General features: G+C 30.3%; 1 protein-coding gene and 1 long non-coding RNA gene across 3 annotated transcripts; one reads left to right on the forward strand and one right to left on the reverse strand.

Annotated features, from left to right (window-relative positions):
- The first annotated feature begins 7,690 nt into the window (after positions 1 to 7,690).
- Positions 7,691 to 10,983, forward strand: LOC131181494 (cyclin-dependent kinase inhibitor 3-like). The gene is made up of 3 exons (XM_058149870.1): positions 7,691 to 8,349; positions 10,190 to 10,393; positions 10,574 to 10,983. Exons 1-3 carry the CDS (start codon positions 7,880 to 7,882, stop codon positions 10,644 to 10,646), a joined length of 747 nt encoding a protein of 248 aa, XP_058005853.1. The 5' UTR covers positions 7,691 to 7,879; the 3' UTR covers positions 10,647 to 10,983.
- A 3,679-nt stretch (positions 10,984 to 14,662) lies between these two features.
- Positions 14,663 to 19,069, reverse strand: LOC110643038 (uncharacterized). 2 transcript variants are annotated; one of them, XR_002492559.2, is made up of 3 exons: positions 18,933 to 19,069; positions 18,437 to 18,533; positions 14,663 to 15,184 (listed from the first exon to the last, which is right to left on the reverse strand). It is a non-coding gene; the product is annotated as an uncharacterized LOC110643038 (long non-coding RNA). The 2 variants fall into 2 exon arrangements; XR_009150011.1 differs by having other exon boundaries at positions 14,663 to 15,391.
- Between the last annotated feature and the right edge of the window lie 1,977 nt (positions 19,070 to 21,046).

A 21,046-nucleotide genomic window follows, 5' to 3' on the forward strand; every position in this document is an offset into this window, starting at 1 on the left:
AAAGTTAGTTTGGATAGTTTTTGAAAAATAATAGTTTTGAAGTCTTATAATTGAGTTGTCTGATGTTGTGATTATTGCTTAGTTTGGAGGGCCCAGGAGGGGCCATATAATGATGATGAGATATGGGTTGAGTTTATCAGTGTTATTTGAACCATTTTACAGGTTAGATAGGTCATAGGTATAGGGGAGACTCTGTCATATTTTCAGCATAACTTAGGGTGTCTTTGGTCTTTTCTAAACTTGTATTGAGTTAAATATATTAAATAATTACAATGAAATTGTCAGGTGAGCCGGGATAGTCTTCCTCCTCCGCTCAGCCGCCGCAGTGACCTCGGTTCAAGTTTGTGAGTAAAATATTAATTTTAATTGTAATTTCGATATTATTATATATTCAAGTATACCCATGCATCACTTATAAATATGTATCTATGTAGTTAAACACTAGGCACATTTTATATTGCATTTATAATTGTTGAAGTGCCATGGATGTTGTTTGTGGTAATTTAGAGTAGTGTGTGTGCGTGGCGTACATGTGGTATGGTATTGGATATGGATAGGACGGGTAGACACGGCTTGAGAGACACTCACTGGGACCCTGTCCTTCAGGGTAGACACGGCTTGAGAGACACTCACTGGGACCCCGTATGATTTATTAAGCGAAAGTCCGGCTTGAGAGACACTCGCTAGCAGAGGTTGGATTAAGAGGGTTGTATAGGGGATCAGCTCCCATATATGTATTGTTTGACAGTGTTAGGTGTGTGAGTGCTCCAAATTGCCTTTTTGCTATTATGATATGAAAATTATGACGATGTTTCATTTCACTCCATAAGGTGCATTAGCTTTAGATAGCTATAGAGATTATGGTTAAAATTGATATTTTACTCTCTGAGTCGAACGCTCACTCCTATTCATCTATTTTTCCAGGCTACAAGAAGATTATTTGTTGTGATTAACCTGCTCTTCATCTTCACAGGTTCATTAATAGTATTTAATGTATTTTGTACAATTGAGTTAAATTTTAGACTCGCATATGTTAGAAGTATTTATTTTTATTTTAGGCCTGTATTATAAAATTTATGTTAGATCTGTAAAATTATTAACTGTACACATGATGAGATTGGATAAGGTAGCTGAGCTCTAATTGAGTTATGACATTTTGATTATGTGGAGGGTGAGCTGAGCTCCCCAATTTATTCTATATTGTGTTTAGAGGTCTGGCGAGTCAAAAACTCCCCGTTAAATGGTCCATTTTATGGCCGGACTCTGTCCGGTTGAATTATTGAAATTCGGCCCAAATGGGCCTTAGAATTGGGTTGATGAATAATTAGGCTTACTACGGGCCTCGGGAGCTTTAAGCTGGACCAGGTCCTAGTGTCGTTCCAGCCCATAGGTTGGGTCGTGATAGTAAATATATATTTATAAGTGATGCATAAGCATGCCTTAAATATATATAATATTAAAATTATAATTATAATTAAAATCAATATTTTACTCACAGACGTAAACTGAGGTCACTGTGATGGCTGGGCAAAGGAGGAAGGCTGTTCTGACTCACCTGACAATTATATTACAATTATTTAATATAATTAACTCAATACAAGCTTAAAAAAAATTAAAGACACCCTATGCTATGACAAAAATCAGGCAGAGTTCCTCCTCTATCTATGACCTACCCAACTTGCAAAATGGCTAAAAAATACACTTCTATATCCACGAGTCACACAATCATATCTCAATCACATCACATGGCCCCTCCTAGGTCCATCCAAACAGTCAACTACTATAATTTTAAAAATTTATAATTTAGTTCCTATAATTAATTCTTTTTGCAAAAATTACCCAAATGAGCTCTAAAAATTCTAAAATTTTGCCCCGTGATTCTTAGCAATATTACTAAGCTAATACAAAAGAAATTATAATTTTCTAACTACTTACGAATATTTTATGAATTTTTAATCTAAACCTGAAACTAAATAATTAAGGAAACTTAGGGTTCGGGCTTACCTACGCCAATTCTAATACTGGAAACGTATCCAAGACGTCTGGATATGGTGAGGTAGCATATAATATTAACCAGGTTTTGAAGTAGCTTCGGCCACTTGTTTGTCCAGCCTGAAAATATAGAGCCAATCGACAGTCGAATTTCCGTAAATCAAATGCACCTACGTGAAACCTATAACACGGGATTAATATATAATTTTTACTGAATTTATTAAGCTTATTTAATACTCGAAAAAATATTGCGAAGTTTCGTGGGACCCACAGGAAAACGATGTCGAAAAATTTTGAAATAGATATTGCCCTGAAGCTCTTGTCGAGGGGAGCACTCTAGTACTTTCAGATTTTTTGTGGAGTTTACGGTTTGCGAAAAATTTAGCCAAAAAAATTAAAATGGGCTATAATTTCCCGTGCAAAAATTGTACAAAACTGCTCGATAGATTTGGGTGTTCTTAGTGTCTATAGAAAGCTCTCGAGGTGTAGATGATGTTTGGGATAAGACCCGATCCAATTGGTAGCCGGATCGGGCCGAATTGGCCTTGGAAGCTGAAACAGTGCACGCACAGGGGGAGCTTTAGCACGATTTTTCGGCCAACTGGGGTGTTGGCTGGAAGTGATGAGACGTCTTGGAGGTGCGTCGGCAACCGGGGAATGCTAGGGTGGTGGCTGGCCGGCGAGGGGAGGAGGGAGGAGAGAGAAAATAGAAGAGAGAGAGAGAGGGCGTCAGGCGCGGGGGAAAGGAAGAAGAAAAAGAAGACCGGTCTGATTCTATCGGTCCGGTTCAATTCGGCTAGTCCGATTCAGAATACCCGAAAATTGATTTTTTATTTTGTCATGTGATAAAAAACGTGGGCTAAAAATTTTAAAAAACTCAAAAAATTTTGTAGAGTCTAAATATATTTTTTGTTTTGCCACTTAATTTTTAAATTAATTTGTAAAAATTAACAAAGTTTATTGATTTTAAAAAATCAAACCTGATCTCTAAAATTCGAAAAATTTCAAATAATTTTTCAAAATTTTAATAAAATAAAATATAATATTTATCCATAAAATAAATAATTTAAAAATTAGGGGTGTTAAATATTATAACGTAACTTTTCATGCTCTCAACTCTTATACTCATGGCTTAACGTAAATGCAACTCTTATCTGACCTCAATGCTCACTCCTTCAGTAGCCTTTGCTTTTTAAACTTGCGTTTGACATTCTTGTTGAAATAGCTATTGAGAAAATAATTTTTTTAAATATACTAGTCAGAGAGTATTAAAAAATAATTAAAAATTAAATTTAATTAATTTTAGTTATACGAATACTAAAATAATTTTTTTCAAACTACTTTTTTCAATAATATCTAAAGTGATTTTTTTTATTTAAAAAAACAATTTCAGCTGCAAGAAGTCCAAATCCCTCGCTCTGACTGCTACCATTCCTGTACGATTCCTCAGATAAAGCAGCCTCGGCTTACCATTTCATATCAATTTTGTGATTCTAGTATGAGTTTTGCGATTCATGATTTTGGATTCATGGGTCCCCAACTAATAAAATGCAAGCACACATTTTGGTGAATTGTAAACCAGCAGTTACATCGGGCCTCATTTCAAAAGATGGTTGCCAACGGTCCACTTTTAGACCATTAGCCTGCTTATGTGAAAAAGACCATTTTGCTTTGCCAGTTTAAATCTCTTTGCTATTATTTAAAATAATTTTTCCTTAAAAACGATTCGAATAAGTGAAAAACTGATCAGATGGCTTAATTTTTGACAAATCAATTTATTATTCAAATTAATTAAAAATCTCACTCGATTTATTATTTGTGTCACCAAATTTAATAGAACTATTTTAATATATGTTATATAGTATGTTCCATCTTTTTTATAATTCCATGCCCCACCTGATAATACAAAATTATTAATTGGGTTATCACATAATTAATTACTGATTATTGTAATATATTATTACTTCAATTCAATAAATGTTAGAATTAATAATAAAAAAATATATAATAACATTTATTTTATTACTATAAAATTAACATACAATAACAATATAAATAATTGCTAGGAATGATAAAAATTTTCGAACTCGATCCATCCTCTCTGAACTCGATTAATTTTTCATGACTCATATTTGTAAGATCAATTTTTCCTTAGTTACTTATTACCCATGCCAATACGACAGTACATTCAACTTATCTATTTGTATTGACCAACTAGCAGGCAAGATGGTCAAAGCCATATATACTTCTTACGGCATCATCAGGTGGGGAGATACAATCTCGTAAACGTTAACTTCTTATTCCCTCTCATTTATTACATGCTCTAAATACCAATACTCCCTCTCATTGAAGTCCAAGTTGAGAAGACCCACTTTGCCCTTCGTCTTGCAGGTCACATCCGGTTTACCATATCGACCGCATTCACCTGCCACAGCGACCGTCCCTTTAGAGATTGTCTTAGCCCACTCGGTGATCTCCCAAGCCATGCGGCAGTCATCAAAGGTTCACAAAATCTCACAACTATCAATTATTTTTAGAACTATTATTAAAAAAAAAAATCTCATTAAATATATGTCAGTGAGAATGTATTAAAAAATAATTTAAAATTAAATTTAATATATTTTAATTATAAAAATTTTAAAATAAATAATTGCTTTCAAATTATTTTTTAAATAATAATCTTTTCAAATATTCTTGAAAAAAAAAAATTTAGACGCAACTAAGGTATTCATCTATGTCTGATTTACGATATACGTAATACTAATTTTTTTGGGATTCATGACCGTCAATTTGAAAATGCAGTAGTGCTTACCATTGCACTAAACACTTGTTGATAAAAAAATAATTTACAAAGAATTGTTTAAAGATTTTGAAGTTATTAATAAAATATATTAAATTTTTAAAGAGCTATCAAACAAATTCTTAGTTTATAAGAAGTAAAATCTAATTTAATTAAAGACTATTGATTTAATCAATGAGTTTTAGCTCGACATTGAATTGTGATGTTTTTAATTTAAATTTTAATAGAAATTAAATAAAAAATTTAATTTAACATTTAAATTATTAGTTATCTGAATAAATCTAATGAAAAACGTTGTTGGTTGTAGATTTTCTCATTTTTATTCTCTAAATTTAGAGAAATTTCAAAAATATAAAACTCCTATAGATATATGTTAAAATTGAATGTCAATCATAAAATCAAATAATTAAATAGTGAACATCACATGGAAAATTTAAATTCTTAGTTTAGGGGTTAGAGGACTACATGCCAACGTAGATTATATTATATTATATTGTCTAATTAATGCCCATGGCTATGAGAATGTATTATCAATATTTTCAAAATTTAAAGTTGTTATTTTTTATTAGAAATTAATAATTGATCTCAATAAAATAATTATGATGCTATTTTTTTTTATTATATTCGACTCGGTTTGAGATATAAACTCAAAATTTTAATTTTAAAAATGACTCTAATAATATTAAATTAAAACTTGTTAATATAATTTTGTTGTATTAATAACAATGAAAACAATATTTAAATATATGAGTAACCAATGACCGTATACAATATTTAAAGTAGGTGTATTGTGTAATTTATTTATAATTCGATTATTTTTAAAAGAAAATTTTAAAAAATATGGATGAATAACTCTTTAATTTAGCTAAGCAAAAAAATAATATTTTAAATTATTAAAATATTAATTCATTAAATTTTTTATTTATTTATAATAATAAAAAATATCAATTAATGATGGATACAACATTTACATATACAGTGATAGATATAACATTTAAACTTAAGTGTCTTGTATATCTTACTTGTAATTTAATTTTTTTTAAATTATTATTTTTATTATTTAAATTAAAAATTAAAAAATATGAGTTATTAATTTTTTAATTAAGTTAAACTAACTAATAAAAAAAATAATTTTTTAAATTATTAAAACACAGGCTCATTAATTTTTTTTATTTTATTGGGTTAATATAAAAATTAATTTTTAAAAATTTTATTAAAATTAAAAATTAAAATTTTAAGGGGAGATGGTAACCTATTCCAACTCCAAATTTGATGTTTGACGGATGTAATATTCACATTTAGAAAACTTGGGTATTTTGCTTATAATTTATTTATTTTTTATTTAAAGAAAAATTTAAAAATATGAGCTATTAGTTTTAATTTAATTAGACTAATAAAAAATAAAATTTTAAATTATAAAAATATAAATTTATTATTTTTTTAATTAATTATATCAATAAAAATTAAACATTTTAAATTTTGTTATAAATTTTTTAGAATTAAATGTGAAACTCTATTAGATATATATTCGTAATTAAAATTAAAATTCTAAGACGGGTGTAGCTCCGCTAATTTACTTAGTCCATCCTTGGATGTTGAAATCGTAAAGTTGTAAAAATTTAAATTAAAACAAAGTTAAATAAAAAAATAATTATAATGCTGTCCATATAATTTTTTTATAATAATTTTATATGATAAAAAAAAAAAAGAAAAAGAAATAAGAGCCAATGATTGTTGGGAAGTGAATGAAATTTCAAATCAGTAATCCATTTAGATGAGCAATGGTGGAGATAAGGTGGAATCGATTATCTTAAAGTGATAATTAATTATAACAGAAAGTAAAAGGATGTGACAGTGCCCACTCTGACTCTGACACCGTCTAATCTTTTTGTTTGCATGAAACTTCCCTTCATGCTTTCTCGTTTAATAAATTCTTAAAATTAAATTAATTATAATTTTAATATAATTTATTTTATTATTAATTTATTTATGCGTATTTTTTTTCTCAGACAAAATAAATTTTTTACTTATTGATTTTATTTTAAAATTATTTTAAATAAAATAATTAAAGTAAATATTTAGTAACTAAATAAACTATGTGTTTTAACTTTTAATAATTTTTTATACTGATTTAACACTTTAAAATTTAAATTAATTTTTATATTAATTTAAACTCATTCGCAGTAGATTTTTTTTTAATTTGGGTTTTTTGTATGGTTATATTATTTGAGGGTTTAATTTATATTTATTTTAATAAAATTTTAAATATAAAAAAAGCATAAACATAAAACTTTGAGGTAAAATACTATTAAAAAATAAATAACATATAAATAAATATATATTATATTTAAAGGATATTAAGGTATTCGGATTTTTAAATTGAGTGTCATTTTATTATTAAATATATTTATTTATTATTAATATTGTATCGGTAATATAAAAAATTATATTTTGTATATTGCATTATACCTTTTTCATATAATATTACACATTTTAAGTAATTTTAATAATCTTCAATGCAAAATTAATAATAAATAAGTGTATTTAATAAATTTTAACTAGTATAATGTTGTATTATTAAAAAAATCATAAAATATATTTTTTTTTCATTATTAATAATGAAAAATCAGAGAAACTCAAAATTTAAGGATGTTTTTATTTTTTTATTATAAAAAACAAATATTAATTATAATATAGTAAAAAATAATTTATTTTAAATATTATTTATGTTATAAAAAATAATTTATATATAAAAATATTTTCTATATATATATTTTTATAATAATTAAAAAAAAAAGAAGAGGGTGGGAAATCAAAAATATAATAATGAGAAAATGAAATAAAAAAGGGGAGAAATGTTTCCCTAATCCCAACCCTAGAGTGTCTTTTTCTTGTTTTGCCTATTAACACTCGGTTCGCCCCTCCTCTTTCTGATACAAAATTGGTCCGCTCTGGTCCCTCTCTTTTTCCCTACTCTTCTTCTGCGCTTCATCACCATCACTGCCCCTTTTTCCCCCTGAAACCTTAGATACCATACCTACATACGCTCTTACGTAGTTTTAGTATCAGAATCATAGAAACACACTCATGGGCAAGTACATGAACAAGTCTAAAATCATTGGAGACGTTGCCCTCATGGACCTCTCTCAATCCACCACCTTGGGTGTCCGTACTCGTGCTAAAACTCTCGCTCTTCAGCGTCTCCAACCTTCCTCTCCCTCCGCTTCCCCTAACCTAGATACCTCTTCCTTCTCTTACCTCCAGCTCAGGAGTCGCCGTCTTGAAAAGCCTGCTCTGCTTAATGATAGCAAAAAATTGCAACTGCTACAAGAAGCTAAGCAGAACTCAAACTCTACCTCTACCAAGAAATTGAACTCCAAGGGGACTTCCAGGTTTAGTAAGAGTTCGGTGAAGGTTGCCGCTGATTGTGACGATGGCGAAGGAGAGGGGTGTTTTAGTAACAAAGGGGAAATGCTGGGTTTGAAGTGTGAAGCAGAGGATTTGGGTTTTGAGGGTTCTTTTGGAGATAACTATTTGGACTTTGAACCCAGAGAGAGGTATAATCTTGTTTTGCTCTTTGTCTGTGCCCAAAGTGGTTTTCCTTTTTCGAACCCAAATTTTTTGGGCATGGGCTTTTCAATGTAGCTCTGTTTTCTGTTGATTTTTTTCTTTGTTTCTAGTTGGGGCTTTTGTATTGTTGTTCATTTTGTGAAGTTTTTCCACTGCTACTTGTAGCCGTTTCTTTGGGTTTGATCTATGATTTTTTTTGGGTGGTGTCCTCTGTTTTATTTTTCTTAAGTAATATAAGCTAAGCAGCTTCCTTTTCGTCTAGTAAGGTTCTCGTGTGATTGCCAGCTCCAGAAAGAGTACCTCAATATATATATATATATATATATATTTTCCCCTTTCTTGACCTTTTTTTCTAAATTTTTTTTCAAAGTACTTCCCTTTCTCTAAAAAGAGAACGAAGAAAAGTAAATTTGCTTGCACTGGAATGCTGATTTGGTACTTCCCTAGCTTGTATGAAGGGTTTTAGAGGTTATATTTGTTTTCTTAAAATTTTAAATAGAAAACTATTCATATTTGATTCTTTGTTCTTTACAAGTCTTCCTTCTAGTGGTTTTTCCTTAATATTTTTGTTTTAGTGATCAATGGGGTGTTTTTTCTTGGTGATTAATTGTGCTGTCTACATAGCTTTAGTTTAGGAACTGGCTACTAGTACAACACGAGCTAAGAGCTTATACTAAGATGATGGGAATTATATGCATTTTTTCTTCTGCAATGAGAAAAAGTACAAATATATATATATATATATATATATATATATATATATATATATATATATATAATATAATATAATATAATTTTTTTTTGGGGTGTGTTGGGGGGGGGGGGGGGGGGGGGTTGGGGGTTGGGTGTTTGTCTGTTGTTGTCTTTTTTTTTTTTTTTTTTTTTTTCCCGAGCTTTCATTTTCATGTGGTACATTAATATTATTGTATTGCTTTCACAAAAGGTTAGTGATGTTTGTGACTTGTAAGATGTGGTTCTTTTAATTTATATTTTACATAGGTTTCCATTATGCAACATGTGCCCACCAGCAGAGTTATTAACGTTTCAAGTTGCGTTTCTTTCTATTGTGGAAACTGATTTATCTCCTTTCTTTTTCAAGGGTACAACAGGATTTGAATAAAGAATATGCATTTTTTTTTTCTGATTTATAATCTCAGACTGACTTAAATTTCACTATCCTGTGAATAATCTTGGTAATTTTCTGTTGTTGGCAATATTAGTTCATGAATCCTTTTCTTTTTGATAGCTTTATCTGGGCCCTCAAGCATAATTCAGATCCATGAAATAGATAGAATTATGGTTTAACTACCCCAAAAAAAGGGGTGCTATCGCTCAAGTGAGATATTCCAGGTTTGAATCACTGCTGTTGTGGCTTCGTTTTTTCTCAGTTTTTCAACCGCTATACGGTGCCAATATCTCTTCAGCCTCATTTGTGTTAGCATGTTAGTGGATAATGATATATCATATTCATGGGGCCTAGTTGCTGACTGATACATTTATTTGGGATACTCTGTTTTAGGGCTATCAGTAGGTGACAAAAAGTTTCAGTTTTCTTGCTTTCATTGTATGGCACCTGACTTCCAAATTGGATGTTGTCCTTGTAAATAGTGCGACTTACTTTCTTTGCATAAGTTCCTTTTCCACAATAATAGTGATGTCTATTTACTTTAGTTTGATATTATTTTTATATCTGAAAGTTTTCAATTATTGATTGGAAAGAAATTTGGTGAAGCTATTTTAGGAACCATGAAATAATCTGGACATGAATTTCCCATCAGCATTTATTGTATTTATTGGCGTTATTTGTTTTAATATTTTGATAAGCAGAAGCACTAGAGAAAGCACACCGTGCAGCTTGATAAGAGACTCAAATACCATTGGAACCCCAGGTTCCACCACAAGACAGGGAAGCTCAACTACAACTAACCGTAGAGTTAGGAATGTCATACAGAGAAATAACCCAACAACAAAAGACATGGAGGAATTTTTTGCCTGTGCAGAACAGAAGCAACAGAGATTATTCATTGAGAAGTATGATGCTATACTTTTTTCTTAACAAAATTATGCTATATTTCATGCATGGTCATTGTGAAAGGTAGCATACAGGTTTAGTGATCCAAGAAACAGGAAAATGAAATTGTTTATTTCAACTAGATTGCACTCTCAACTAGCTGAGGTGAGTCTTCTCATTTGTTTACTGGGATTTTGCAGGTACAACTTTGATGTTGTAAATGATTTGCCACTCCCTGGACGTTACGAATGGGTCCAAGTGATTCCAAAATAAAGTATCTTATCACTAGGCTATCCATCATCCCTGACTTCTTTGATCTTATGCTTAAGGGTTTTGAAGGTGGTACTAATATTGGTTAGTGGGGTATGTTCTGTCATCTTTCTGAGCTTATGTAAAGAGAATGGAGACATGGAAGGTAAAGGTCTGAATTGTAACAGAGCTGATGAATTATACGTTAGCCAGATACCAAATGAAGATTATTTGCTTAAATGGAGAGGCAAAGGAATCATTTATAAGGAGAATGGGGAAGAGCAGATAATTTATGATTAGATGTTCACTATTGTAATTTTTAGGAGGTATATCTAATTGCTAGATTTTCTTTTCCTTTCTTTTTTTTTTTTTTTTTATTATGAAATTTTACTTTTGTCTATATTTAGGGATGAACCATGAATGTTCTTTTTGGAAATAAATGTAACTCATTTCTCATTATATGTGTTGTCTTTTTCTTTGTTTTGTTCCCTAGATTTCTCATAATACATCTTATGCAAGGATACATCTTCTACATTCAATTTTAAGTTTTGACAGTGATGTCTCTACGCCTGTAAATCTAAGTAAGATTATTTCCTGTCCCACTTGTCTTGATCTTATGTGAGATGTGCTGATGGCGGTGGTCTATGGCTCTATGTTGTCAATTACAGTAGCTCTGATCGGTTAGATTGGACTAAGTGTTGTTTTAAGTGGTTAAATACTGGAATTTTCCTCGTTCTTCAATTAATGCTGCTGTACAGGACCACCATATTCAACTACTGGCCCAAGATCTTTAGGCTTGACAGTACTATTTCCACTCTCTCCCTTCTTTTTATTTATTTTTTTATGGACTTGAAAAATCATATTTTCCATCTCATAACTTTTATTTAATTTTTTTATTTTTCCTTTTTTTTCCCTCCAATTAAAATTTTATTTTTTTTCATCATGGCCTCTGTTAGTTGAACCAGGAACTGGCCCCATTATGCTTTGAACATTCAGGTTTCAAAATCACAGGTGGTAGAGATGGTGTGGTGTGGTTCTTGCAGGTTGCAGCCTTGGATTGTTCTGTAGAATCTTACTTCAGAAGTTCAGGTTCTTTTTGGCAGCACAGTTTCCCATTTATTTATTTATTTTAAATTTGTTGTCTTTTTTTTTTAATTTATTGGCTTTCTTTTTTCTCCCCTTTCTTTATCTCTGTTACTAACTGTGGTAAAATTGTTGAGCTTGTCAAGGGGGCATTTATTGAATATGCATTAATGGTCAGAGTCCCCTTGCATTGGTGAGTTTGCCTATTCACATGGGACATTGTACGTTTCTGCAAAGTTTTGCATCACAGGTTGTGACATCTTCAACATAGATTTGATAATGTCCTTTTATCCCTTCTATTCTTGAGCTTTACAGATTTCTTTCTTTCTTTTGTTTTTTGTTTTGTTTTGTTTCAATTTTTTCTATGGCATTTGTTCATCACTGCCAAGTTGCCTGAAACTTCTGTCTTCCACTCAGACAACTTGCATCTTTGCTTCTTACATTTTTTATTCTTTTGCCTCTCTTTGTTTTGAAAATGAAGAAATGCTCATGACTGACTTGCCTGTTTAAGGCATAATTACAAAGATTCATTCTTCCTATGAGCATGATCATAATGATTTCAATATGGGTGTGCTTAATTTGAAAATTTTAGAACAGCAATGGGTTGTCAGATTCAAATTCTAACTTCATACTCAATCAACACTCATGATGAATGACTGAATCACTTGCCTACTGAAGGTAAGTTTTCATACAGTATGATATGTACTGTTATACATCAATTTATTAAAAAAAAAAGAAAAAGAAATATGATATGTAGATACTTTCAATTTTATTCTCTAAATTTAGTAAATAAATGAACTTTATAAATAAGCTACTTAAGAAATAATTTATATGTGAAAATTGTTTTTTATGAAAATTATTTTTTCAAAAAATATTTTCTATTATTTAGTTACAGTGTTAAATTAATAGTATATATTTATTTTAGTACATGTATAAATATTTTTACATTTTAATTTTAATAAAATTATCAAAATCTAGAAAATGTCTTCAAATTTTGAAAAGAATTTGAAAAGAATAAGCCACTTTCATTAAAAATTACTTAGGTTTTCATTTAAGTAGGGAAATTTGTTGATTCATTTTTTTTGAGTGATTCTAACTTTAAAAACTATGAAAAAATATTTTTCTAAAATAATAATTTTTTAGCAAACAGAGCCATAATAAATAAATGAATTTTACTTCACATAAATATAATTTTGACTTTTTAAAAAAAAAAAAAAAAGCTTCAAACCTATTTGTCCTTCATGAGATGTGGATGAGAATTAGTGAATTACTATTTTAAAGCCTGGACTTCCTATTCCAAGTCCAAAGCACAATGAGTAACCACACCCATATACATAGGGTAAATTATTTTTTAGTTTTTATATTATTATTATTATTATTATTATTAAAATAAAATAAAAACCCTTCAAGGTTTTATTTTTTAAATATATTTCAACATTGTTTCATCACTCGTCAATTAAATAAATTAAATAGGAGAAAATTTTAAATAAATTATTTTATTTTTAAAATTTATTATTATTATTAACACTTTTAATTTAAAAAAAATATTAAAATATCCCCAAGATTGTTGGTTTTAGTAAGGATATTTTGGTCTTTTCTTGAAATATTAACAGTTAAATGGACTAAAAATAAATAGAATGATTAAAGTGTTTGATAAAATTAAATTCTAGAGAACTTTTTTTCTGAAAACAAACTTTAAATCTCTTATACAATATAGAGATGAAAATGTAAATAGTAATAAAATTTAAGGATTAAAAAATAATTTGACCTTAAATGAACCTCAATAAACATCTCAGCAAACCTCAGTATCTAATAGTCTAATTTTTTTTAGCAAATTATTTAATTTAGTCTCTATATTTATTGAAAAAGTTCAATTTAACCTATTTTAACTTTTTATTCAATTTAACCCAAAAATTTCAATTTAACCTCAATTCAACTCAAAAATTAAAATTTATGAGCTAAATTTCTTAATATTTTGATTTAAATAAAAAAATCAAGAAGTTTAATTTCTTAATTTTAAGATTAAATTTCTTCATTTCTTGATTTAAATCCAAAAATTAAAAAGTTCAACTTCTTAATTTTCTTGATTTTTAAGTTAAATTAAACTTAAATTAAAATTTATAAGCTAAATAAAATAAAAAATTAAAAATATACTAAGTTAAACTTTCTAATAAATACAGGGGTGTAACTGGACTTTAAGTCAATGTTTTTCACATCCTCCTTCGTTGATAAATCTAGGCAGCTCTTTTCACCAGCCTGAAAATAGCCCGTCTATCACTTCTTGTGAAATCTGTGAATTACTGTGGCCAAGACAAGATCAATTTCAACATACCTTCTTCACATGAATAGTTTAAAATTTTCAATTCAAGAAACAACAGCCCTCCAGCTCTCTTCTTGTGATTTTGTTAATAATGAAATGAAATTACTTTTTTTTTTTTTTTATTTTTTTTTTTTTTATCCTTCTTCCTTTTCTGTCTAGTTTCTACATGAAAAGACAAGTATCTAACCACCAGAATGGGTCTAAAGCAACCATATTCAACATTATTGCTTCTAAGAACCAACTCCTTTGTCCACATACGTGAGTTCAAGTGTGACAGCTGAAGGAAAGCTGTGATTCATTTAGAAGCTGGAACCTTGAACAAACTCAGTCTCCATTTCCAAGTCCATTTGAGTCATATCTAAGACTAGGAAGTACACTTTGGAATACAGCTTGAGCTTGCAGTGATGCTACTACAGCTGCATTCAGCCACAGGATTTCGTCAACATCAAGTGTCAAATTATGCCTACGTCACTTGGGACTCACCAACATTTAGGCTGAGTCCGCCTTGAACGGGGATGGATTTCAGCTGGTTTCTTATTTGGTTGATCAATTGATTCCAATTCTGAACCCAAATGCAGCTGACCGACTCTTCAACTATTACCCATTTCTGATTTCAACATTCCATATGAAGCCAATATGCATAAAATAAACCAAATTATCATTTGAACAAAAATAGATAAGCACCCGGTACAAGTGATGTTGGTAAAACACAAGGTTTGAAGGATTGAATCATGATGTATCTCAACTGCTCATTGTAGAAGTCTTGTATTCCCACAAGAATCAGGACTCCAGACATATTTCAAAATTCAAACCTAACCATGCTTTAGTGGTTTCTAGCAATTGATCTTATGAAAGGTTAAAATAAAGCATGTCTCTGCAATCACTAAATTCAGTAGGCGTTTCATAGCACAAGAAATGCAATCACTGAATTCAGTAGGTGTTATGAAGCGATTTCTTTCCAAGTAAAATTAGACTAGTACATACGCCTATGCTTTCAACTCAAGGCTAAGAGGGGATAATTTCACAAAATTGGAGGTTCTGAACTTGCTGCCTTTTTTTTTCCTGCCATTTCAGCTTCAAATGCACTAGCATCTCAAGTTTTACCTTCTCCATTGCCATTGGTTTAAGATTTGATAGCCGTTTGGCCTGCAACTCATATCTAATATACAAACCAAGAACCAAGACGTCAGATTTTGTGTGTGGATGTGCAAATTATATGGACATATGATACAAGTTTGTGGGAGAGAGAAGGAAGGGAAAAATATCATACTTAATGCAATTGATAGAGCTGTGAGATAATCATTAGTCTCCTGATACATGCTCAGGATATCTGAGATTAAGCAATTGCTTTTTGTGTAAAAGGGATCTATGAAAAAGGTTTAAAAAAAGCACTTGACTATATTTATAATTAAGCTGAAGCTGATAAATGTATGTAGGAAAAAATATGCAGATCTAACAATTTTGAAAAGAACAAAAGCAACAAAACGAATCCTGAGTTGGTATATTTGACCAAGCCTGAAAACAAAATTAGGACCAACACTTCGGCTATGGCTTGCATTAGTAGACAATACTAGGAGAAGAGGCAGTCAGACATGTCTTCTGAATTATTTTATTTACAAATAATATCTCAGATAAGATTTTCTAAATTATTTATCTAAAACAAAAGATTTTGATTAGGGCCAAAGATCAAAAGATTAACTGTTTGCAACATGGTTTTAAGTCGCGGGTGTGGCCACAATTGTGGTCATTGTCACGTGTAATAGAAACAGGCCTATAATGGCCATAATGTAATAGTAACGGCCCAGCGGCCCAGCGTTATGCAATTTTTTTTTTTTGAAAACTTTGCTAAGTTCATGAGATATTTTTGTACTTTAGTCTAGGTTTCTTCACATAACATGTGGCATCTAGTTTGGGTCTATCGGGGATCCTCATGGCTTGGTTTAGTTATGGTGCTATAGGTTAAGTTTTTCTTGGAATTTTATTAATAAAATTTGCTAATAAAAAAAAAGTAAAACTAAGATACACAATTATATAATAACGATAAATACATCAAATACGCTAAAAACAGCAAATAATACTCATATTTTGCAAAAAGTATTTATGAAGAATAGAAATATTTATGATGATCTTAGCTTAAAAAAGAATAAGGGAAAGATTTATAGAAAGGAGGAGAAGTTTGGTGAAATTTTGAGAGAAAATGTATAGAAATAGTAGCTTGGAAGGCTGGAACACATAGTGAATTAAAGAAAGCTTAGAAAACACTGCTGCCATGTGATTTGTATAAAGCTGAATTATTAAGTCACAGCCGTTATCGTTACGCAACAGTAAATAACAACTGTTACCATTAAGTAATGGTGGTGACACTCAGGCATTTCAAAATCTGCCTTTAACTAACAGGTAAAGGGTAATGATTCTCTTATTTACCTATAAATAACGGCCGTCATGTTAGTCGCATTACGTAACAGCTGTTATTTAAAACCATGTTTCGCAAACTAATTGATGTGGAACCAAAAGAACAAAGGGAAAGAGAAACCAACTCTCAATTTTATTTATTCTCAAATCAATTGTCAATCATACAAAAAGATCTATCCAAAATACCTAGAAGACAATATTTATAGATTATTTGTAATCCTATATTAGGATTTGAAATCCTAAATAGAAAATATGAAGCAAATGTCAGTTGGGAATCCTAAACCAATATAACTCCCTAAATAAATAAAGTATTACTTGTTATATCTTTTCCTAAAATATTTAGTCATCAAATCTCTAGAAGATCATGCATTATTCTCCTTTAGTTGAAAATAACTTGACTTTAGAGAGTTGAACCATAAATAAGAATCAAAGAGAGAAGGATCCAAAGCTTGAAATTTCTCTTCAATAATCCAAGTGGCATCAGAGTCGGAATGACCATGGCATTTGACAAGAAATTTGCAGAAACCAATTTGAGAGTAAGTAACAAATCATCTAGCACGGTTTCAATAACATCTTTCATTTGAGGAAGAGAACCACTTTGGAACATGTTGACCTGCAGAAACACTAGAAGACAAAGTACCTACAAAAACACTAGAATGCAATGTAGAAGGCTCAAAAGTGTTTCAATAAGGTGACAAATTTGCCACATTGAAATTAGGACTAATCTTCGTATGATTAAGTCAAGTAAATACGCATTAAATCTAAATTTTTGCAAAATGGAGATTGGGCCAGTGGCTTGAGCATGCAATTTCTTTAAGGAATTTTTAGGATATCTTTTAGAGCAAACTCGAATCATGACATAGTCACCAACCTTGAATTCTTTATTCTTATGCACATTAACAGTAAGTTTACAACTTTCATTACTTAAATCCTTTGCCTAATCTTAGCATGCAAATCATGAATATGTTGGGCAAAAGATTTAACAGGTTGTGAAATCACGAAAATCAAGTGAAGAGAAACAAACTCACAATTTTATTAATTCTCAAATAAATTGTTAATCATAGAAAAAGTTCTCTCATCCTATTAGTATTAGGATATGGAATTCTAAACAAGAAAATACTAAGCAAATTCTAATTAGGAATTCCAAACCAGCATAATTGCCTAAATAAATAGAATACCTAAAATAGGTAGTCCTAGTATTTAAATTGAATCTATCCTCTATGTTATTATGACTTATGGGCTATTGTGTTACATGTTCCCTCATGGCAAGACATCACGATGAGGTCCAATTAAAAGAGTCCTACTTGAGAGAAGCAGTTGAATGAATAGACAAAGCACAAATTTCTACTGGATTAAGTCTACTCTAGTGGACTCTGCAGCACACTTCATACTGAATCATTCTCTTTCAAGTTATGCAACAATATTGATACCCATACCAACAGTAAATTTGAGATGCTATGAACTCAAGATTGAAGAATAGACAGTCTGGTCCTGCAACAAGGAGTTGGACTACTGGAAAAGTTTTCTCCTTTGTCAAAAGTGATTCAGAACTCTGCCAGAGAATGATTATCACCCTGGATGGCTAGAAACTGACCACTTAATTTCCCAGCCCACTGAATTTTTTTTTCCCCTATGCACAAAGTGCCCAAATATCCTTCTTCCCATCACATGGTATGAATCCTATTCAAATTTTACTGTAATAGTTATGCATTAAAACAATGAATATGTCTAGAATTTAATATACCTATGCACTAAATAAGCATGGAATCTAAGATTCAAAAAGTTAAAACATTTACCTTTTTCCATGCATCAGCAATAGAGAACCAATTTGTAAGAACAGCACAAAAAATTGAAAAATGCAATTAAATGCTTCCTCTTCTCACAAGGTCAAGTCTTCGAGCATAGTTTCCAACTCATAAGATAACAGTGAAAATAGAGCTTCTGTTGCAATAAATTTCAAAATATTAGGACTAAACCACTGAAAACTTATAAAACTTACTCAGTCACGCGGCTCTTGACATGTGTACAATAAATCCTCCAAAATTCTCGTTCCTTCAAGTGGCGAGGCAAAGCCTAAATCTAAGTTGTGAAAATTTCTGGAGAGAAAACAAGGGACTGGGTGAAGAAAAAAAAGTTAAAATGCAGAATCACCTCAAGAAGCAATCTTCATCTTTATGCAAGTTGAAGTACAAAAACTGCCATGCCAAGAGTTACAGGTAAATAAACATAGAACTATTATCTTATAGAAATTGTTAGTTCAAAACTGCCGCATTATTGCATTAATATAGCTCTTAGTCTTTATTTCATATAAACTGTCTCCTCATAGCTGCAGAAGCAGTACTAAGAATTTCAAAGCTAAAAGTAGCTCCAGTAGTTCCCTTTTCCTCAGCTAAAAAGATTTAATCAAACCCACGACTGACTTGGAAGAAAGAATTGGCATTCGATGCCTGTAGAAGAAAGAATTGCAGGCTCCAGGCAGTGAATAAGAGGGTTACCTTGGAGTGGGAAATTCTTGAAGGTGTCAACTGTGAAGGACTTGATCGATTAATTGGGGAGTGACTTCAAGCAGCTCTTCTTCTTCTTCATTTTTTTTTCTTTTCTGCTGATTTCACCTTTTGGTGTTCTTTTAGCAGTGCGTGGAAAGTTGAAACCATGTAGACCAGTACGTAGTGCGCTATAATATTATCTTGGACTTCTCTCCTTAGTATATTTGGGCCTAGCCCAGGTATTTGGCCCATTTGAATTGACCTTTTTTTTTTTCTTTTTTAATAATTATAGGCTGATTTGAAAGTTAAATTATAATATATCCTAATGTCCAATTATATAAAAAGCTTAATATGGGTGGATAATCTCTTGATTTCTCTCACATTAGCTTTCAAGAGAGATTGAGTCATTTAACCTTTAAAAAGAGTAATTATTATTGATGAAGTGAAAATTTAATATATTCTCTTTAATTATTTAAATAATATTAATGAGAGATTAAAAATTATAAAAATAATAATTACTTTTATTCATTTTGTACCAAATAATTAAAGTAAAGAAAGCCAAAATGCAAAACATAGAAATGTTATAAAATGTAATCAAAAGTGGAACAATGTTGAATAGTGAATATTTTTGGGTTTTCAATAACTAATAGTAAAATTAAAATGCAATCATAAGTCACATGAAATTAAGGCACTATATGACAACATAACAAAATTATAGGGATAAATGCATGGTTATGTCAATGTGGGTAATTGACCATGCATGCCAGACATGGCCTTAAGACTTTGACTTAGAACCAAGAAAATTTTTTGTTCCTATCTGAAAAGGTGGTGGAGGTGAAAGATATCATATCAAATAATATGCTATGAACATAATTATATTCAAGGTGGAACCCATTGGACCCACCTACATTAACCCACTAGTAGGGGTGGTGGGTAATCATATAAAATTATTATAAAGTAGCCTCACCTCCTCCACTCTCCTATTCCCTTTCCCTTTCCAATGTTTTTGAGTGCTCTTTTTTTAAGCTTTTTGACCCCCTCCATCTCCATCTCCATCTATTGCTTGTTTGCTTGCTTTTGCTTTGCTTTCATTCAATGGGCAAAGCGACGATACTTTCATAGTATCAAGTTTAGTTGTGGTTAAAGATATATTATTTATTAAATATATTTATATTTATATTTATATTTTTTAAATTTTTATATGAAGAAAAATCATAAAATTAATTAGACAATATTATTATTGAGTAGTGCTATTAATAAAAATATCCGTAAAAAAGTATCGAATAAAGGAAAATTTTATGAAGTGAATAGAAAGCAAGGGAGCATAGGGAAATATTTCACTCATATTTCATAATTTATATCCTTGATTAGCATTGTAAACTAAGGAACCAAAAGTTAAAGGTAAAATAAATTTTTAAATACACTAAATTAAAATTTAATAAAATTTATATTATAAATTAAAATTAACAGCATTTTAAATTTAAAGATACGGATAGAACTTTATAAAAAAATATTTTAAAAGATGGATTCAAAGTGCGGTTTAATTTTACTCATTGTCATTTAATTTTGATGTTGTTTTATCACTACTGTCTCTCAACTTCAATTTATATTATAAAAATACTAAAATTTGAATTAATTATTTTTCAAAGTTTCCAATTTTATTGGATATTAAGTCAAAAGCTTATCTGAATATGCCTTGAATATAATAAAAAATATATTGTGTACTAGGAAAGCGTGTAAACTACAAAAAAATAAAACAAACATATAAAACACCAATATTTACATAGTTAACCTTCTCAACATATGGCTACATCCATGGGTATGCTATCTTTCACTATCATCAATAACTAAATCATCATTATAAGCTCAAAGTTGTACTACCCATAAATCCGATTACACCCAAGAGAACTCACAATGCATCGAACTGCTCACAGTAAATATATTAGTTAATCCTTCTCAGTTTTCTCTAGACATAACCCAATATATTTATTATTACAACACTACACCACAAAGACTATATGAGCAAGAGCTCTTTCACCAATGGACAAGAATCCATTTCTCTTGAATTTTATGTCCTTTGTCCCTCATTAACGAGCAAAGCCAAATCCTCAGCAATTGGCAAA

This window comes from Hevea brasiliensis, chromosome 7, assembly GCF_030052815.1.
Source record: "Hevea brasiliensis isolate MT/VB/25A 57/8 chromosome 7, ASM3005281v1, whole genome shotgun sequence".
In the NCBI taxonomy this organism is placed as follows: domain Eukaryota; kingdom Viridiplantae; phylum Streptophyta; class Magnoliopsida; order Malpighiales; family Euphorbiaceae; genus Hevea; species Hevea brasiliensis.